General features: G+C 36.2%; 1 protein-coding gene across 3 annotated transcripts in view; it reads right to left on the bottom strand.

Annotated features, from left to right (window-relative positions):
• Positions 1 to 4,323: 4,323 nt before the first annotated feature.
• Positions 4,324 to 19,413, bottom strand: part of DEPDC1B (DEP domain containing 1B) — an 86,107-nt gene continuing 71,017 nt past the window's right edge. Inside the window, exons 8-11 of one of the 3 annotated variants that reach the window (XM_035014477.1) lie at positions 18,594 to 18,760; positions 16,678 to 16,854; positions 9,066 to 9,251; positions 6,930 to 7,778 (exon numbers count right to left, since the gene is read on the bottom strand). In XM_035014477.1, coding sequence (XP_034870368.1) covers positions 7,617 to 7,778; positions 9,066 to 9,251; positions 16,678 to 16,854; positions 18,594 to 18,760 — 692 coding nt within the window. In that variant the 3' untranslated portion in view covers positions 6,930 to 7,616. Of the gene's footprint in view, positions 4,883 to 6,929; positions 7,779 to 9,065; positions 9,252 to 16,677; positions 16,855 to 18,593; positions 18,761 to 19,413 lie in introns of those variants that run through there. The other 2 variants (XM_035014478.1, XM_035014480.1) reach the window with 2 other exon arrangements.

The raw sequence follows: 19,413 nt of genomic DNA on the forward strand, positions 1-19,413 counted from the left end.
AGTCTTAAATTTTTTGGTTAGATTTATTCCTAGGTATCTTATGGTTTTGGGTGCAATTGTAAATGGGATCGACTCCTTAATTTCTCTTTCTTCTGTCTTGTTGTTGGTTTCTAAGTCAGAAAGCTTTTTTAAGATTAGAATCTTTAGGACAAACTTGCATATGGGCAAAATCCTATGTTTAATGAAAAAATAAGCAGAATCAGTAAGCAAGAAGGCTCATTTCTGCTGTTCTTTTCCTTTATGCCTCATTTTATGGTCTGTCTTAAGATCTCATGTGAAGAAACGTTCAGCCACACGCTTCTCATCTTCAAAACATCTTTTGCATGATGTGATTTTGCTAAAACACACCGAATTTTTTTAAAATATAGATAACGTAGGGCGCCTGGGTGGCTCAGTTGGTTGAGCGACTGCCTTCGGCTCAGGTCATGATCCTGGAGTCCCGGGATTGAGTCCCGCATCGGGCTCCCTGCTCGGCAGGGAGTCTGCTTCTCCCTCTGACCCTCTTCCCTCTCATGTTCTCTGTCTCTCATTCTCTCTCTCAAATAAATAAATAAAATCTTTAAAAATATATATAGATAGATAGATAACGTATACATCAGTAAATAGAAATAAACTGGAATCATAGGCTCTCAAAATCAGAGACTGCATTTTATCCTGGCATAACTATTTTTCACAGCAAACCATTCCGCTATCTTGGTAAATTATCACTGAAATGTTTGTTGCCAAAACCCTTCCACAGGGCACAAGTTCTTAGTGGAAACAGTGAGCAAAAGACCTCTTCATGCCCATGTTGGGTTACCCTACACTGATCAAAGGTACTTCAATTCTTAAATATCAATTGTAGTTTACTTATTTCTTATGAAAATAAAATGATTTTTAGTCCTCTGAGTTTTTTTAAATTAAGCTTTATGTGTTTTACTAGAATACTCAAGAAGACCATCTTATTACTATTAGAGAGATGCTGGCAACAAGAAGGAAAATTTGTGGAGGCTGGAAGCAGGGAGAATAACTTCTGTTTTATGCCCTAAACAAGGCTCTGGGTACTGTTCTCAGTTTTTGATAGAAGAGCCCCAATCGAAGTATTATACAGGAATACACCCAGCCAAATACATATATTATTTTTTGTTTTGAGACAGGGACAATTTATGGAAACTATAATTTATTCTAGATACTCAAGTGAAGCAAACAATTCACTTAACAATTCTCCACAATGGAACTGCAAAAACTGTAAATGGTTTTTAAACTAAATCTTAGATTCACTGAATTATGAAATTTACAGAGCAACACAAATATGCACTAAACATGTGACATTTTTTATTTTTTAATGGGCTAGTACCCTGTTGTCCCATTATTTTCCCCATTTCATTTTCTCAAATTGGAAGTTGAAACATTGAGGTTACATAGACACTAAAACACACACAAAAAAATCCATCAGAAGTTACTCATTATGTTCTTTTTTTTTTTTTAAGATTTTATTTACTTATTTGAGAGAGAGTGTGAGCATGAGCAGGGGGAGGAGGAAGGGCTAAGGGAGAGGGAGAAGCAGACTCCCTGCTGAGCAAGGAGCCCAATGTGGGGCTCGATCCCAGGACCCTGAGATTATGACCTGAGCCAAAGGCAGCCACCTAACTGACTGAGCCAGCCAGGTGCCCCAAGATGTTATACTTTTTTGCAGGTTATGGTGTCATTAGCAAGAAAATGCAAGTGCAAAATGATTCCAAATATCACAAAATCAGAATTTCCAGTGTCTCATTTTGAAGTAAACACTTAAAATTTGGGCAAATACTATGATGATGGATAGACATACAGTTGAATTGCCTCTTAATACTGATTTAGTAGGTAAGAACACTCTTACTTTACCTCCAGGACTTTAACATTTGCCAGGTTTTGTTCTTCAGGGTAAAGGTAAAAATAATAAAGATTCAGCCACACCCATATAGTAAAGAACCATTTTAATTGATTTCTCTTTCAATCATGACAGAAGATTTTGTGACATTCTAAATATAGAAACATTCAGTATCCTCTTCTTGACCATCAACGGTTCACAAATACTGACTCTTTTTAAGTTATATTTCCTATAAAAATGTACAGAAACTCTCTTCTGGGTATGGGAATCAGAATCAAGCTCCTGGGTAACACAAATGCTAAGTCATGACAGATACATCTACTATGTTTGCTAGAGCCCAGCTATGACTTCCCTGAAGGCAGATAGAGGAATACAAAGATGCATGAGAAATCAGAATGAAGAATGGCTGAATCCCATTACTCTGTTTATACCCGAGATACACTCAACCTTGAAATGTGCTGTAGAACCCTCAAATTTTCTGTATGGAACACTCATTTGATAATTCCTTATCATAGTCTCTCAGATTAATGACAATCCCTAGGACATTTTCTACTCATCAGACCTAAAAACAAAAGCAATTGCACATAATAATACCTTAAAAGGCATACCTACAAAGAAATACCTGATTGCACCACAGAGCTTCTAAGAAATACTCTGGTTTCAGCACTGTTGCAGTATTTGTGGAAATACGCAGGAAATTCAGTGAAAAATTTTCAGCAGATATTCATAGAAAATGACCAGAGAAACAGTGGAAATGAATTTGGCAAAGCTAGGTTAGAACAAAGAAAACACTACAAATCAAAAAGAAATTTGAGCGCTTAAGTTTTAGAAAGTATAAACCGAAAAATAATGTGCACGCTTCTACATAAATATCCACCCAGTGCTCATAAACATGATAAAGCAGTGCTCAGTGAGAGTCTGGAGCCGGGCTGTGCAGCCCCACAGAGCAGGTTGTCGTCGTTGACTATGCTGTTCACAAGCTGGGGGATCTTGAGGAAGTTACTCAACCTGACTCTCGGTTTCCTGAGCTGTAAACTGGATGTAAATTCCAAAATAAATTCCAATTTAACAGGAGACTAAACACACCTGAAGAGAGATGTGCTGAAATGGAAGACAGAGTAAAGAAATTATCTAGAATGCAGCATAGGAAGGCAAAAATATGGAAGGTACGTGAAAGATTAAGAGAGAGGATAGGTGAAAAGCTCTAAAATATGTTTAAGAATCATAAGCAGAGGAGAGATTATGACAAAGGCAGTATTTAAAATGGTAAAAGAGAGGCACCTAGGTGGCTCAGTTGGTTAAGCTTCTGACTCTTGATTTCGGCTCAGGTCATGATCTCAGGGTCGTGGTCTCAGGGTCATGAGATCAAGCCCCACCTTCGGCTCCCTGCTCAGTGGGGTGTCTGCTTGAGATCCTCTCACTCTCTCTCTCCCTCACCTGCATTTTTTTCTCACTAAAATAAATAAATATTTTTTAAAAAATAAAATGGTAAAAGACCTTGATCCTCTTTTTTAAGAAGCCCCACAAATACCAAGCAGAATGATCATTTAAAGAGTATATTATATAAACTAGGTATGTCATTGTAAACCACAGACCACCAAAGACAAAGAGAAAATCTTAAAAAGCAGCCTGCCAAAACATGACATGTTATCTACAAAGAGGTAACAAAGGAAGCCAGCTAACAAAGGAATACCTACAATGTACTGAAATACAATAACCCTCCACCTGGAATTCTATAAATAGCAGAAATATCTGTAGAGAATGAAGGTGTTCTTTATACAGAATTATACACTTAAAAATGATTAAAATGCAAATTTTTTTATATATATTTAATCACAACTTAAAAAATTAAAATTGTAACCTACCAAAAGCCACAGAATTATATACTTTAAATGGGTTATTTTATAGTATGTGAATTACATTTCAATAAAGCTATTTTTAAAAAAAAGAGTAAGGGCCAAATTAAAAAGTTTTCAGACAAAAACCAGCACACACCGAAGATAAATTCTAAAGAATGTACTCTCAGAAGAAGGAAAAACGTGGTAAAATATGGGTAAGTCTAATAAACAAGGGTTACATATAAAAACAACATAGTATGAGGTTTAAAAACAATGAAATTAAAATACATCACAGAACATTATCTGTTTTGGGGGGGGGAGTGTTATTAGTGCTTTAAGGTCCCTGAACAGTCTGAGAGGAGGGTAAAATGTATTTACTAACTTTAAACTTTGATAAATTAGTATATAAGATGTAATTTTCAAGGACCCAAAAGGAAGATTAGAAACAGTGTTTAGTTTCAAATTAGTAGGAGAAAACATGAAATGATTTGTAAAATTCTAAGTCAAGGAAGTGGAGACAAAGAGCTATAAAACATCGATAAATATTTGTATCTAAATATAGAGTAATTATATTAGATATAATTTGTCTAAACATTACAGTTAGAAACAAAAATTGTCATGCTGGCATCTTAAAAAAATAATTAATCCAACCATATGCTGTTTATAAGGGACACAACTAAAATATAACAAAATGAAAAGACTGCAAACAAATGCATTACCAGAGATAGTGACATTTTATAATAATTTAAAAAAATGACGGAGGGAAGGATAAAAGGAGGGACGAAGGGAAGGAGGGAGTAAGGGAGGGAATAAGAATTAAGTGTATTGCATCTATCGCGTCGTAACAAATTACCCCAAAACTAAGTGGCTAGAAACAACCAATATTTACCACCTCACGGTTTCTGTGGCTCTGGAATCCAGGCACAGCTTAGCTGAGTCCTTTGGCTCAGGGCCTGTCCCAGGCTGCCGTCAAGGTGTCAGCTAAGGCTGCCTTCACCTCAAGGCTTGACTGAGAGAATGTGCTTCCAAGATCACTCACGTGGCGGCGGGCAGGCCTCAGAATATCCACTTCCAAGATCATACAGCTGCTGGCAGGCCTCGTATCCTCACTAGCTAGTAGGCAGACAGGAGTTTCTTGCCTGAGGGGCCTCTCCGTAGGGCAGCTCACACAGGGCGGCTGGCTTTCCTCAGAGCAGGCCTGGGAGAGAGAGAGGGAGACGGCAAGCAAGATGGAAACCAGAGCCTTTTTGTGATCTAATCTCAAAGGAGATATCCTATCGTTTTGCCATATTGTTTGTTAGAAATATCTCACTAGATCCAACTCACACTCAAGGAAAGATTACACACTGGGACAAATACCAAGAGGCAGGGATCACTGGGGACATTTTAAATGCTGTCAACCACAGAAATGAAAAACAAAAAACTGTCATTGTTTGCTTATTATGTAGTAAGTGTAGCAAATCCAAAAAAATCACACTGGACACTTAGAATTAATAGGAAAGTCTAGCAAGGAGGTTGGGTATAAAAATCAGTGCACAAAAATCAGTTTTATGCTATATATGAGCAAGAAACAGAAAGTAGAAATTTTGAAATAACCCCATTTACAGTATGATCAAACATCAAGGTATTTATCAGTTGAATAATAATTACTGAAGTTAGGGATGGGTACTACTATCTTTACTTCTGTGACTATTTGAGAATTTTGATACTTACGTTTTTTAAAAAGTATCAAATATCTAGGAACATACCTAACAAAAGATTTACAAGACTTTACAGAGAATTTTTTTTTCTCTCATTTATTCTAAATAAATGGAGAGAGAAACCATGTTCTTCAACTGGAAGACTTAATATTGTAAAGATAGCAATTCTTTCCAAATTGATTTATAAATTCAATACAATCCAAATCAAAATCCCAACTCCGTGTGTGTGTGTGTATGTGCGCATGCACACATGAAGCTTGACAAGCTGATGTTTAAATTTAACTAGAAGTGGAAAAAGTAAAAAAAATATGGAAAAAGTCTTCATCTTTAGCCATATTAATAAATCAAAGTAAAACCGTAATGAGATACAATTATACACCCACCTCACTGATGACAATTCAAACTGACAATAGCAACTTTTGGTGAGAACATTAAGCAAAAAGAACTCACACTGCCAATGGGAGTTCACTGTACAACCACTTTGAAAGACTGGTATTATCCACTCAGCAATTTCATACTTAAGTAGTGGTGATGTTTTAGTAAATTATACTTTTTTCTTTAAAGTAATCTTGGGGTACCTGGGTAGCTCAATTGGTAAAGCATCTGACTCTTGATTTTGGCTCAGGTCATGATCTCAGGGTAGTGGGATCAGGCCCCACATCAGGCTCCTCGCACAGCCGGGAGTCTGCCGGAGATTCTCTCTCTCCCTCGCCCTCTGCCCCTCCCACCCCGTGCTCTCTCTCTAAAATAAATAAATAAATCTTTTTAAAAAATGTAATCTTAAGGGAATAAAAAAACAGTTGCATATATTTCTAAAGATATTCAATAGGAGAGGAGACTCTGGAAAGTACATTCTGCATTGGAGAGCAAAGAAAGCAGAAGTAGACTTATTCTTTGCTCTAGACATTATTCCAAGGTCTGAAAACAAATATTGAAACACTAAAAATCTCCCATTACTTTATATATTTGGAAGGAAAGGTGGTACCCAAATCAATAGGAATACTTTTATCCATTTTTAAGTAAACAAAATCTGAATCAAATGTAGGAAGCATCTGCTACAAAAGAACAGGGTCAGATCACAATGGCAAGGAAAATTCAGTCCAAAGGGCAGAACAAGCCAACTACTGACTGTTACGCTTAAGATTTAGGGTAATTGCTTATAAAGAAAGCTTCCAGATGCTCCATAATCTAAGTGTACCATTATTTGCAAAAGGGCAAAGCAAAGCAAAAGAAATGGACAAAGCACCTCCTTAAGGTTAGTACAAAAACCTAAATGTCACTTATCATAGAAATAAGTGACTGATGTGAGAACACTGGCAAAGATAATGATGTTTAGCATTTGAGGATGTTCTACAACTAACCTAAATAAAGGCCAAAGCAGAACCACATAAAATATAAAAAAACAAAAAACAGTATTTATTTACATTCCATTTACTTTCAAAAGGATGAGGAAGCTGGGGGAAATATAAAGGAAGTAGTCTCATTTTCCTTAACCCATTTGTGTTTTTCATGAAATAACAAAGATCTGACTTACAATTACAGGTGTAAGGGGACCAAAAAGTTTATTCAGTTCAATTCTCCGTTTTCAGCCAAGACTGAAATCACACCACTGCAGGAAAATGAAAATCTACTCCACTTAGAGGTAAACACCAGCTAATATATATGTTATTAAAGAACCAGCTTTAGTTATATCTGTCATAACATCCAACGAATCCACAATAGAAGACACAGCCATCATAATATAGGACATTAAGAATTTTTGTGCGACATTGAAAACCAGATTTTACACAGAGAAATCACAACTATTAAGCTATGACATCAATAGCATCACAGTAACAGTACCCAGTGTCTTTCTTATTCAAGTATATACACTATTTTTAAGACATGTTATAACAAAGACATCAGTAACTAAAATGTACACACAATTATTTTATTAACACCATGAAAAACAACAAATAAAAAAATAAAAATACCCTTAAATTTTGTAACAATTATAAACACGTTAACATTAACACTATATATTTGTCTAAATTTTAACTGATTTTTACACTTTTAAAAATAGCACTGAGCTTTACAAAAATACTGATAATGGCTCAACATTTTTAGAAGTCCATTCACTTTATATTTCAGTAGTCTCTATTGTCTGCTCTTCTTTCTTCCACCGCCATAGTCCTCTAACCACCCATCTGCTCGAGGCAACAACAACAGAGATCTCTAACAGCTATGGACGTACTACATCCGAAAACTTCTAGTTCTTTGAAATGGTTGGAAAGGGTTTTTTAGTGCCCACATTAGCAGCTGTGGTTTGGGTTTCGGTTTCTCTGGAAACAGAAGTGCTTCACTTTCTGGTGTAGGAAATCGTTCTTGGTAGACTTCAGGATAGGATTTTTGAAACTGAAAAAAAAAAAAAAAGACTCAAGATGAGTCAAAAAACCAGGTAAGAAAAAAAAAAAAAAACCAGATAAGAACCAATAAAAGTAGGTGATCTAATTTTAAAATTAAAGAGTTTCTGATCTGATTCCATACTAGGCTGTCTTTATTTTGTTTTAATGTTTATTGCTCTCCATCAGAAAAGAGAATAAGATGATGACAAATCATAATTAAATTCACTCCAACACAAATCCATTTCTTTTTGTGAGATCATTTGATTCCACTTGCTATAGATCTAATTCAACTTTAATTTGATCCAATCTTCAAACAAACTCATTTCGGTCATATTTCTTAAAATTTCCCCTGCTTGCTAACTATAAATAGACTTTAAAAATATTCACAAGTAATTCTGACTTGAAAATAACTTATGTTCTATACAGTTCAAGAAAATTTTGGCCCAATTACATTTCACGATCTCCCTGCTTCTCCAACTCAGCCCCACCTGCTTCTGCTCAAATGGAAGTGAAAACGTTCCAGTATATATTACTTTATGAAAAGCTTAAAGAGAGGCAATATGCTTTTCCTTTGATCCTCAACACTGAACTCTTCTCCAAAATTACTGAGAAAAATACGATTGGGAGTCTAGAACTCTGGTGCTCTGTGTATAATCCCATATGTACGGTATGATCAGGAATCAAGCTTGCAGGAATCAGTCTTGAAAAATAAAAACCATTCCCTTAATCTTGAGTCAATACTTTAAGAATGGTCAAAGTAAATCTATTTTGAGTTAAAAATGAAAACTCTTCAATGAAACCCAAAGCTGTGTTGCCTAGCAGGAACTAAACACTTTCAGGGATGCCTGAGGCAAGAAACCAATTTGATACTGGCTATCTAAAACCAAAGCCTCTTCAATTTTACACATCTTATTTCTGCAAATTCAATGTAATTTGCCTTTCAGAAAAAATCAAGAGGAATCTGTCCTCATTTGAAAGCTTCTCTGAATTTAAAGTAATTGCTCCACTAGCCATCCACATACCCAAACAAAGGACAAATAACAAAGAGCGGCTCCATAAATGAAGAGCGCAATAATGGTAAAATATCTACATTGGAGAAAAAGATGTGGGAAACTGACCACAACTGCGTACATCCATGAGACTTCTGAAATATATGAATTGAATAATATACTTTTGAAACTGCTACATCTCAGAAGATAAGATTAATATGAAATCCATTAAAATAGAGAATAAAAATAAAAAACAATATTAAGAACAGCAGGCAGAAGAAATGGCTTCTAAAGAATATCCTTTTTACCTGCTTCAGTTTTTTCTTCTTCTCTTTGCTGGAAAGTGTGGCATCTGTTATGACTTCCTCCAGCAAAGCTGCCAGAGGTTCCTGAGAGCCATATGCTCTCTGGTATTCAAATTCCTCTGGACTGATTTGACGGCAAAATGATGGGGCAGATAAAGTGATATCCATATCGGCTCCTGGGTATTTTATCTGAGGCAAAAGTATTAATAGTGAAAGGAATAAGTGTATTTTTATATAAGTTGCAAAATTGGTTCAGATCAAATACAGAATATCTCCTACTAGGAATGCCATGTCATTCTTCAATTCGTTTGGGAAAAACTCTTTATTAAAAAGTAAAAGTGTTTCTATAAATTTGAAAAAAAAATCACTTAAAGCCACAGTTTTAAATAAGAGATTCTTACCATTTTAAGCCCAAGATCCATTTTAATAAACAAAACACCTGGTGTGCTCTTTTAAATATAATCTTAAATTGAAACATAAACTAAACATGTTGACAAAAATGATTCAAAACAATTACAATACTGAACACCTTCTGGGGGTTCCTTCCCACATCTGGAGAATCTGATCCTCCCTTCCTTGGGAATGGAGAGAGGCACACACACATATATATATAGCATGGCTGTTATGTATGGAGAAGTACTACGACCATCTCCAAATATGTTAATGGTGAAAAGCAAGAAAACAAATGTGCAGACACTGTACAGGGAAAAGGGGAGAATGGAGAAAAAAGAGGAAAGACTTATAAATAAATGAACATCCATTAAAAATATTTAATTTCACACCTATATACATAAAGCAAATATTAACAGACATAAAGGGAGAAATTGATGGTAATACAATCATAATAGGAGTTTTTAACACCCCACTTACATCAATGGAGAAGTCATCCAGACAGAAAATCAACAAGGAAATAGTGGTTTTGAACAAGACATTAGATTGGGTGGACCTAACAAATATATACAGAATGTTCCATTCAAATACAGCATAATACACACTCTTTTCAAGTGCACATGGAACATTCTCCAGGACAGATCACATGTTAGGCCACAATAAATTTAAATCTCAATAAATTTAAGAAGACTGAAGTTAGATCAAGCATCTTTTCCAACCACAATAGTGTAAAAGTAGAAATCAGTTACAAACAAACAAACCAACCTAGAAAAAAATACAAACACATGCTACTAAATAACCAATGGGTCAGTGAAGAAATCAAAGAGGAAATAAAAATACATGGAGGCAAATTAAATGAAAACACAATGGTCCCAATCTTCAGGACACAGTAAAAGCAGTTCAAAGAGGGAAGTTTATAGTGAGACAGACCTATCTCAAGAAACTAGAAAAATCACTAATAAACACCCTAACTTTACACCTAAAGGAACTAGAAAAAAAGGACAAAGTCCAAAGCTAAGAGAAGGAAGGATATAAAGATTAGAGTAGAAATGAATGAAATAGAGAGTAAAAAAAAAAAATGAAACCAAGAGCTCTTTCTTTGAAAAGAAAAACAAAATTGATAAACCTTTAGCCAGACTTAACAAGACAAAAAGAGAGAGAACTCAAATAAATAAATTCAGAAATAAAGGAGGAGAATTAACACCACAGAAATACAAAGGCTTATAAGAGAATATTATGAAAAATTTTATTCTGACAAATTGAACAACCTAGAAAAAAATGAGTAAATTCCTAGAAACATAATCTTCCTAGGCTGAATCAGAAAGAAATTAAAAATTTGAACAGATCTACTATTAATGAAACTGAAATAGTAATCATAAAACTCCCAACAAACAACAGTTCAGGATCAGACAGCTTCACAGATGAGCTCTACCAAACATTTAAAAAAGAGTTAATACCTATTCTTCTCCAACTATTCCAAAAAACATAAAAGGAAGGATAAATTCCAAATTCAATGTATAAGGCCAGCATTACCCTCATGCCAAAACCAGATGAAGACACTACAAAAAAAGATAACTACAGGCCACTATCTCTGATAAACATAGCTGCAAAAATCCTCAACCGAATATCAACAAACCAAACTCAACAATGCGCTGAAAAGATCATTCACCATGAGCAAGTGGGATTTAGTCCAGTGATGTAAGTGTGGTTCAGTATTCACAAATCAATCAAATCTGATACACCACATTAACAATAAGAAGGATAAAAACCATATGATCATCTGAACAGATGCAGAAAAAGCATTTGGCAAAATAAAACAGCTATTCATTAAACAAACAAACAAACCTCTCAAAAAAGTGGGTTTAGAGGGAACATACCTCAACATAACAAAGGGCACACTGAAAAATCCACAGCTAAGATTATACTCAATGGCAAAAAGCTGAAAGCGTTTCCTCTAAGATTAGGAACAAGATAAGGATGACCATTCTCACCACTTTTATTTAACACAGTAGAGAAGTCCTAGCCACAGCAATCAGAGAAGTAAAAGAAATAAAAAGCACCCGAACTGGGAAGGGAGAAGTAAAATGGTCCATATTTGCAGATGACATGATACTATACACAAAAAACCCTAACGACTCCACCAAACAACTATTAGAAGTAATAAATGAATTCAGTAAACTTGCTGGATACAAAACTAATATACAGAAATCGACTGTGATTCTGTATGCTAATAATAAAATAGCAGAAAGAGAAATTGAGAAAATAATCCCATTTATAATTGCACCAAAAAGAATAAAATACCTAGGAATAAATTTAACCAAGGAGGTAACAGACTGTACTCTGAATGAAAGAAACTGAAGACAACACAAATGCGAAGATATATCACATTCATGGGTTGGAAGAATATCACTAAAATGCCCATACTACCCAAAGTAATCTATAGATTGAAAGCAATCCCTATCAAAATACCAATAGCATTTTTTCACAGAACAAGAACAAGTAATTCTAAAATGTGTATGGAACCACAAAACACCTCAAATAGCCAAAAAAATATTGAAGAAAAAGAACAAAGCTGGAGGTATCACAATCCCAGGTTTCATACTATACTACAAAGTTATAGTAACCAAAACAGTATGGTACTGTCACAAAAATAGACACATAGATCAAATCGGACTAGAGATCAGAATAGAGAGCCTAGAAATAAACCCACGCATATATGGTCAATTCATCTATGACAAAGGAGGCAAGAATATACAAGGGGATAAGACAATCTTTTCAATAAATTATACTGGGAAAATGGAACAACCACTTGCAAAAGAATAAAACCAGACCACTTTCTTACACCATACACAAAAATAAACTCAAAATGGGTTAAAGACCTAAATGTGAGTCCTGAAACCTTAAAACTCAAAGAAAACATAGTCTATAATCTCTTGGACATCACCCTAAGCAAAAAATTTATGGATATTTCTCCTCAGGCAAGAGAAACTAAAGCAAAAATAAACTCCTGGGACTATACTAAAATTTAAAAAAACTTTGTACAGCGAAAGAAACCTTCAACAAAACAAAAGGGCAACCTAGTGAAAGGGAGAAAATATCTGCACATGATATATCCAATAATGGTTTACTATTAAAAATATATAAAGAACTTATATAACTCAACACCAAAAAAACAAATAATCTGATTTAAAAATGGGCAGATGATCTGAATAGACATTTTTCCAAAGACCTACAGATGGCCAACAAACACATGGAAAGATGCTCAACATCACTAATCATCCAGGAAACACAAGTCAAAACTACAATGAGATTACCACCTCAAACCTGTCAGAATAGCTAGAACCAAAGAGTCAAGAAATAACAAATCTTGGCAAAGATGTGGAGAAAAGGGAACACTCATGCACTGTTGGTGGGAATAAAAATTGGTACAATCACTGTGGAAAACAGTATGGAAGTTCCTCAACAAATTAAAAATGGAACTACCCTATGATCCAGCATTTCCACTTCTGGATATTTACCCAAAGAAAATGAAAATGCTAATTTGAAAATATATGTGCACCCCTATGTTTATGGCAGCATTATTTATAATACCCAAGATATGGAAGCAACCTAAGCATCCATCCGCAGATGAATGGATAAAGAAGATGTGGTATATATAAACACAACGGAATATTACTCAGCATTCAAAAAAAAAAAATGAAATCTTGCCATTTGCAATAACATGGATGGAGCTAGAGAATATAATGCTAAGCAAAATAAGTCAGTCAGAGAAAGACAAATACCATATGATTTCACTCATATGTGGAATTTAAGAAACAAAAGAAAATGAGCAAAGGAAAAAAAAGAGAGAGAGAAACAAACCAAGAAACAGACTCTCAGCTACAGGGAACAAACTGATGGTTACCAGAGGGGAGGTGGGAGGGGATGGGTAAAATGGGGATTAAGGAGGGTACTTGTCATGATGAGCACTGGGTGATGTATGGGAGTGCTGAATCACTATATCATACACCTGAAACTAATATAACACTGTATGTTAACTATACTGGAATTTAAAATTTAAAAAAGACATAGTATATATACTATGGAATATTATTCAGCCATAAAAAGAATGTTATCTTGCCATTTGTGACAATATGGATGGACCTAAAAGGTATTATGCTAAATGAAGTAAGTCAGATAGAGAAAGACAAATACCATATGATTTCACTTATATTTGGAATATAAAAACAAAACAAACAAATTAAAAAACTGAACAGACTCTCAAATACAGAGAACAAACTGGTGGTTGCCAGGGAAGAGGGCGTACAGGGGTGGGGGGAAGTTGGCGAATCGATGAAGGGGGTTCAGAGGTACAAACTTCCAGTTATAAAATAAATAAGTCACAGAGATGGAAAGTACAGTCAATAATGTAATAATCTTGAATGGTGACTACACTCATTGCAGGGACCACTAATGTGCAGAATTGTTGAATCACCCTGCCGTACACCTGAAACTAACATAACATTGTATGTCAATGTTACTTTAATAACAAAGAAGTTAAAAAGTATTTAATTTCAGACTCCGAGAGTTCCATCTTCCCCAAAATATAACACCTATCATTCTTCTGCAGCCGGAAGCCTAGTAAGAAAACTACTAGATACCTATGATTAAAGGGCACAAAAGGAAGAAGAGGGTTGCAGTCAAGGCTAATAGAAGGTTGGTGTCAAAGATAATGCCCACCTCACACTTTATCTATCACAGGGTCAGCCCTGAAACTTCCCTGGAATAATCGAAGGAACACTGTTCATTTTCAGAGAAGCCCTGCCCAGAATCTGACATGCTGTCAGGGCTGAGGAGCCCGCAAGAGAGAGCAGATCTCTGAGTACTTTTGAAACAATTGTTGGGCAATTCTGAGTACTTCCAAGAGAGAAAATGTAATTGACAAATGAGTGGTTTCTGGTTTCACTTAGCACCAGGGCAGTGCCTCTCCATGAGATCATGCTAATCTGTTGTTCAAGCATAAGCAGAGCTCAGCCTTCTGATCTTCAACAGAGAGCAAAGGGCTCAAGCTGCTGCCGTGTCTGCCTATGCTATGGGAACTGCGAATCGGGTGAGTATACAGGGCGATATCGCTATTGCTATCACTTCTCCTTGCAGAATTTCAGTATTTCTTTTCTTCTCTACTTTTTTTTTTTAAGTATGGGTCATAAAAATACTGGAGGGAAGGGATTTAACTAAAGCAGCAGTAAGGTTACACTTTTTATTCAATAAAAATTGCAAAGATACGTATGTTAATGAGAAGTAGGCAAGGTTTCTTAGACCACTCATGGGAATATGGGTCAGAACAATCATTCTGAAGGGAAATCTGGCAATATACAATCAATACTTAAAATACATCCCTGGCCCTTGACCACGCAATGCCACTCCTAAAAATTTTTCTTAGAAAATAATCATGGATCATCCCCCCCCCCAAAAAAATCTAGCTACAAAAATATTTACTGTTGTATTATTTGCAAAATAGAGGGGAAAATGGAAACCATCTAAATATTAACCAAAGAAAACCATTTAAACAAATTATGGTATATATCCATATTATGGAATGCTACGCTACCAATAATAACAATATTGTGGAATAATGTAACACTAATGATGATAATATTAACCACAGCAGCTACCAACTGAGGGGCTACTATGTGATAAATATCAGTCTAAGCACTTTACACATTTTAAGCCATTCAATCCCTAAAACAACCCTAGGAGGTAGGTATTAACTGTTATTATCCCACTTTACAGATGAGAAAAGAGAGATGTCGGGTAGAGGCTAAAACAGACACATTATAAAATGTGCCCAAGGTCACAGGACCAATAAAGGGCACATGAGGAATACAAGCACCACTTAGCTCCAGGGTCTGTGCTCTCAACCACCTGGGGTCAGTCAAGAATATTTAGTGATGTAGGAAATATTTCTTGGTGTATTGTCAAGAGATAATTAGGTATAAAACAGAGAGACGGTGGGAGGGAGGGAGGGAGGGAGGAATGAAGGAAGGAAGGAAAGAAGGAAAACGAAGGAAGGAAAAGCAAAGAGAAGAGAGGAAGAGAAAAGAGAAGAGAGAGAAGAGAAGATAAGAGAGGAGAAGAGAAGAGAAGAGAAGAGAAGAGAAGAGAAGAGAAAAGAAAAAGAAAAAAAAAAAGAAAAGAAAAGGCGAAAAGAGAAGACAAGGCACAGAAAAACACCCAAAAGACCATAATACTAACTGAACATTGGATGTTACTCTTATAGTTTTTGGTGTGCATTTTCTGTATTTTCCAATTCTTTCAACATATTTAAGGTTGATAATTACCAAAACTATTTTATTTTAATTTTTAATAATTTTTTAAGATTTATTTATTTTAGACACACACACACACACATACAGTGTGGCGGTGGGGGTCAGGAGAGGGAGAAGGAGAGAAGCAGACTCCCAGCTGAGCGCGGAGCTCGAGGTGGAGGGGGGCTCAATCCCACAAGCTTAAGATCATGACCTGAGCCGAAATTAAGAGTCAAACACTCAACCGACAGAGCCACCCAGGTGCCCCTATTTTAATTTTTAAATTGCACACTGAAAACATGAAGAGTTATTGACTTTCATAATCCTTCAGGAGGTAGCAGTTCACCGGACCTTAATTATGGAACATCAAAAAGTGCTTAAGCAGAAAGAGGGCCGCTCATTCAGGAGCCAAGTAGACCTCTGTCTGCCTTTACCAAGTGCCTGCTCCCGATCAGGCTGACATACACACCCCGCTTTGGGGCCCACATAACAGTCATGCATTACATTTCTTTTGCATCATTTTAATATAACAATAACAACAATAACAATAGCTACCTTTCAAAGAGTACCTGCTGTATGTCAGACATTTAAGCTAGGGGTTTTATAGTAGAGTATTCTACTCTTCACAACAGTTTTATAGGGCAGGGAAGGCCCATTTTAACTCATTTGGAAACTAAAATAAAGGCAGGTTATCGTTGAAGGAATTTGCAATCAGAAGTATGCAGCACTGACTGACATAACCAAACCAGGTGAGCATTCCATAAATTTTCAAAATTACCAAACACACATAGTGCTTACCATGTACCAAGCCCTGTTGGAAGCATTTTGTATACATTTATTCACTCAATCCTTCACATCTAGAAATCCCAAGAAGCCTAGCAAGTTTACGTAACTTCCTGCTGGCAATTTTAAAGGACTGTTAACATCCCTTCCTTTACCTGGACTCTTCGTAGATGAGCCACACGCTCCTCTATGGAGGTCTGCAAGGCCAAAGGGACTTTCAGAATCTCTTGGTAATTGTCCATCAGAAATGTCACCAACCTAGCAGCTAATAACTCATCCAAATCTACTTCATCCTTGGAACACAAGATGCAACGGGAAAATGTCTGAACCATCTGAAAAAAGAGGGGGAGGTGTTTTTTAAATAAACACAGATGAGGGTTTTTTTTTTTCCTATGCTATACTGCATTCAATAAATCTGCAAAAACCAAAGGTGACCAGTCAGTGAGAAATGGCCCACAGCCCAGGGGACACATCCTATTTGGTGCCTGGCCACACCTGGTCGTCTCAATGGGCTGATCTTCTTAACAACCAGCAGGAACAGAAGGTGCATCTCATCTCACAGAGACTCAGCAGAGATGCTTGTCTGAGCAGTTTTTAAAGCACACCCCTTTACAGACAGTTTTAAATATATATAAGCAAATTCTGAAAATTATGATCACCACCATTACTTGAATCATGTAGCACTTTTAAGTTCAAAGTAATTTAAAGCCATTCAGTTTACTAATATCCTTATTTCATTTTGATTTTTAAGAAATCTGCTAGCACAATCTATGTGCTTCAGCTGTTACACTTTTTCCTAGTTAACTGTTACTTTCTCTAGGATTTTGGGTGTATATCTGATAATCACATTTGAACAAAACGAGACTTTGTAACAAGTGCATTAAGTGATGAGACTTTACAATAAGCAGAAATATAAAAAATATTTATGTAGCTGCTTCCATAGAATTCATATTAACTATGATTTGGATGGAGTTTTTTTCCTTTTCCTACTAATTTTATTGCTGACAATCTTATTTCAAAACCTATAAGCATGAAATCACGTAATTGTTTAATTAGACTTCATGTCATCATCAACATACTGCAAATGATATCTTACCTGCACTCACATTTATGTGTACAGAGACACAGACATTTTTTACCTGGAGACCATGGACGCTGGGGAAACTTAATGCCTTGAAATTCTATGCAAAATTTTACATGTGCATTCTTCTGGGGAATAGGTGCAAAGTTTTCTTCAGTTTTTCAGAAGGGTCCCTTAGCCCCATTAGCCATCTACTCAACCAAAAGGAAGGTCAAGAATCACTCTACTGGGCACTGAGTGATCCTCTACTCTTACTACACACTTCTAAAACAGGGCCAGAGGACCCTCAGGGGTATACCGTGGTTCACCAGGATATGGAAAGGTTCACCAATGAAGCAACAATTTTGCTCCAAGACCGCCAATTTTGAGGAAAATTAAGAAATCATGTAGAAGAAATTCTAAACATAAACCCTATTTTAAAATAAAGACATGCTGACACCAACAAAGTAGAATTCAAAACTAGCATGTATGTTTTTAAACCAAATTGAAAATACTTAAGAAATATCCTCACTCACAGACTCTTAGATCATATCCCAAGAGAACAAATTCTCTGTCTCCCCCCAGGCTGTCTAGTCCAACTCTTTCCTCTTTACTTCTTTCCTCTTTACCCCATTATCTGTGCTTTCCCTCTCCTACTTGTTAGAGTAACAAATGCTTCACATCCCTTCCTGTCCTAGAGGAAAGTATGTCCTTTTCTTGAGAGAACCCTTATGCGTATTGTCCACCCTCTCTTCTCTTTAAGTTGACAGTAGGCAGAAGACCGCAGATACCTCTACACTCAGACTCTATCCCTACTCACTCTTCGCTTTCGATTATGTTCTTTAACACATCAATACCGGAAGTGTAATCCCACCTGTGCAGTTTCCAAGCCGTGGCTCTTTGAGCAAGCCTGACTTGGCGCCTTCCTTGGGTTGCCAAGCTAGTAAACTTTACTCAGGTGAATTGTATGCCAAAAACTCAAGTCAAGTTAGATGTTAGAGATCAACCTACCAGTGTTCGGGTCCCAAAGCCATCACACAGTGGTGGCATCTCCTTATTTAGGCATATCCTTGCCATCATCCTCATCAAGAGCTGTAGCTTTCTCCTATTTTCAGGTGGCAGGAGGAGGCAGCAAATCTGAAATGCTTCAATAGCCATTTTCTCTTTCTGTAACAAACCTATTTAGAAAAAAAGGTTTTAATCTTTTAAAACCAATAGCCTCCTTGACTCTACTATGTTTACATTTTTCAAAATACGTATTATTAAAATTATATAAAACATGTCCACATATTCAACTATGCCAGGCCAACTGATTATAGATCCACTGAATCAGCACAGATAATACCAACCATCAACTAGGGACGACAAACATATAAAACAAATACAGCCATTTCCCTCCCTCACACCCTTGCCAGATGTAACCTGATTTTCACAGCCTTCTTTCCCACTGAACTGAGATCAGGTTGAGTCTAACCTAACCCTCCACAGTCATGAGCAAGGACATGAACGCACCACTACTGCCCTGAATTCTCCCCCTCATACTATGTCCGCAGGATGAGCAGGGTCACTATGTGGCATGATTCTCACAGGCTGAATAATAGGGCTGATAGGTCTGCAGTCAGACCCCTGCCAGATGGTTGCACTTGTTTCCAAACAACACATGTCAAATAACCCTTCCTCTCATATAAGCTGTTTTTTCTAGCTGAGTGTACTGATTCAATCATGTTATATGCCTTCTCTCCTCATCAAACTAGAGTATTCCAACAGATTTAGAGTATTCTAATACTGTGCTAAAAATTACAGTTTTCTAATATTATGCTCTCTTCAATCC

The sequence above is a fragment of the Mirounga leonina genome, unplaced genomic scaffold (assembly GCF_011800145.1).
Source record: "Mirounga leonina isolate KUSES-001 unplaced genomic scaffold, KU_Mleo_1.0 Mir_168, whole genome shotgun sequence".
Lineage (NCBI taxonomy): Eukaryota > Metazoa > Chordata > Mammalia > Carnivora > Phocidae > Mirounga > Mirounga leonina.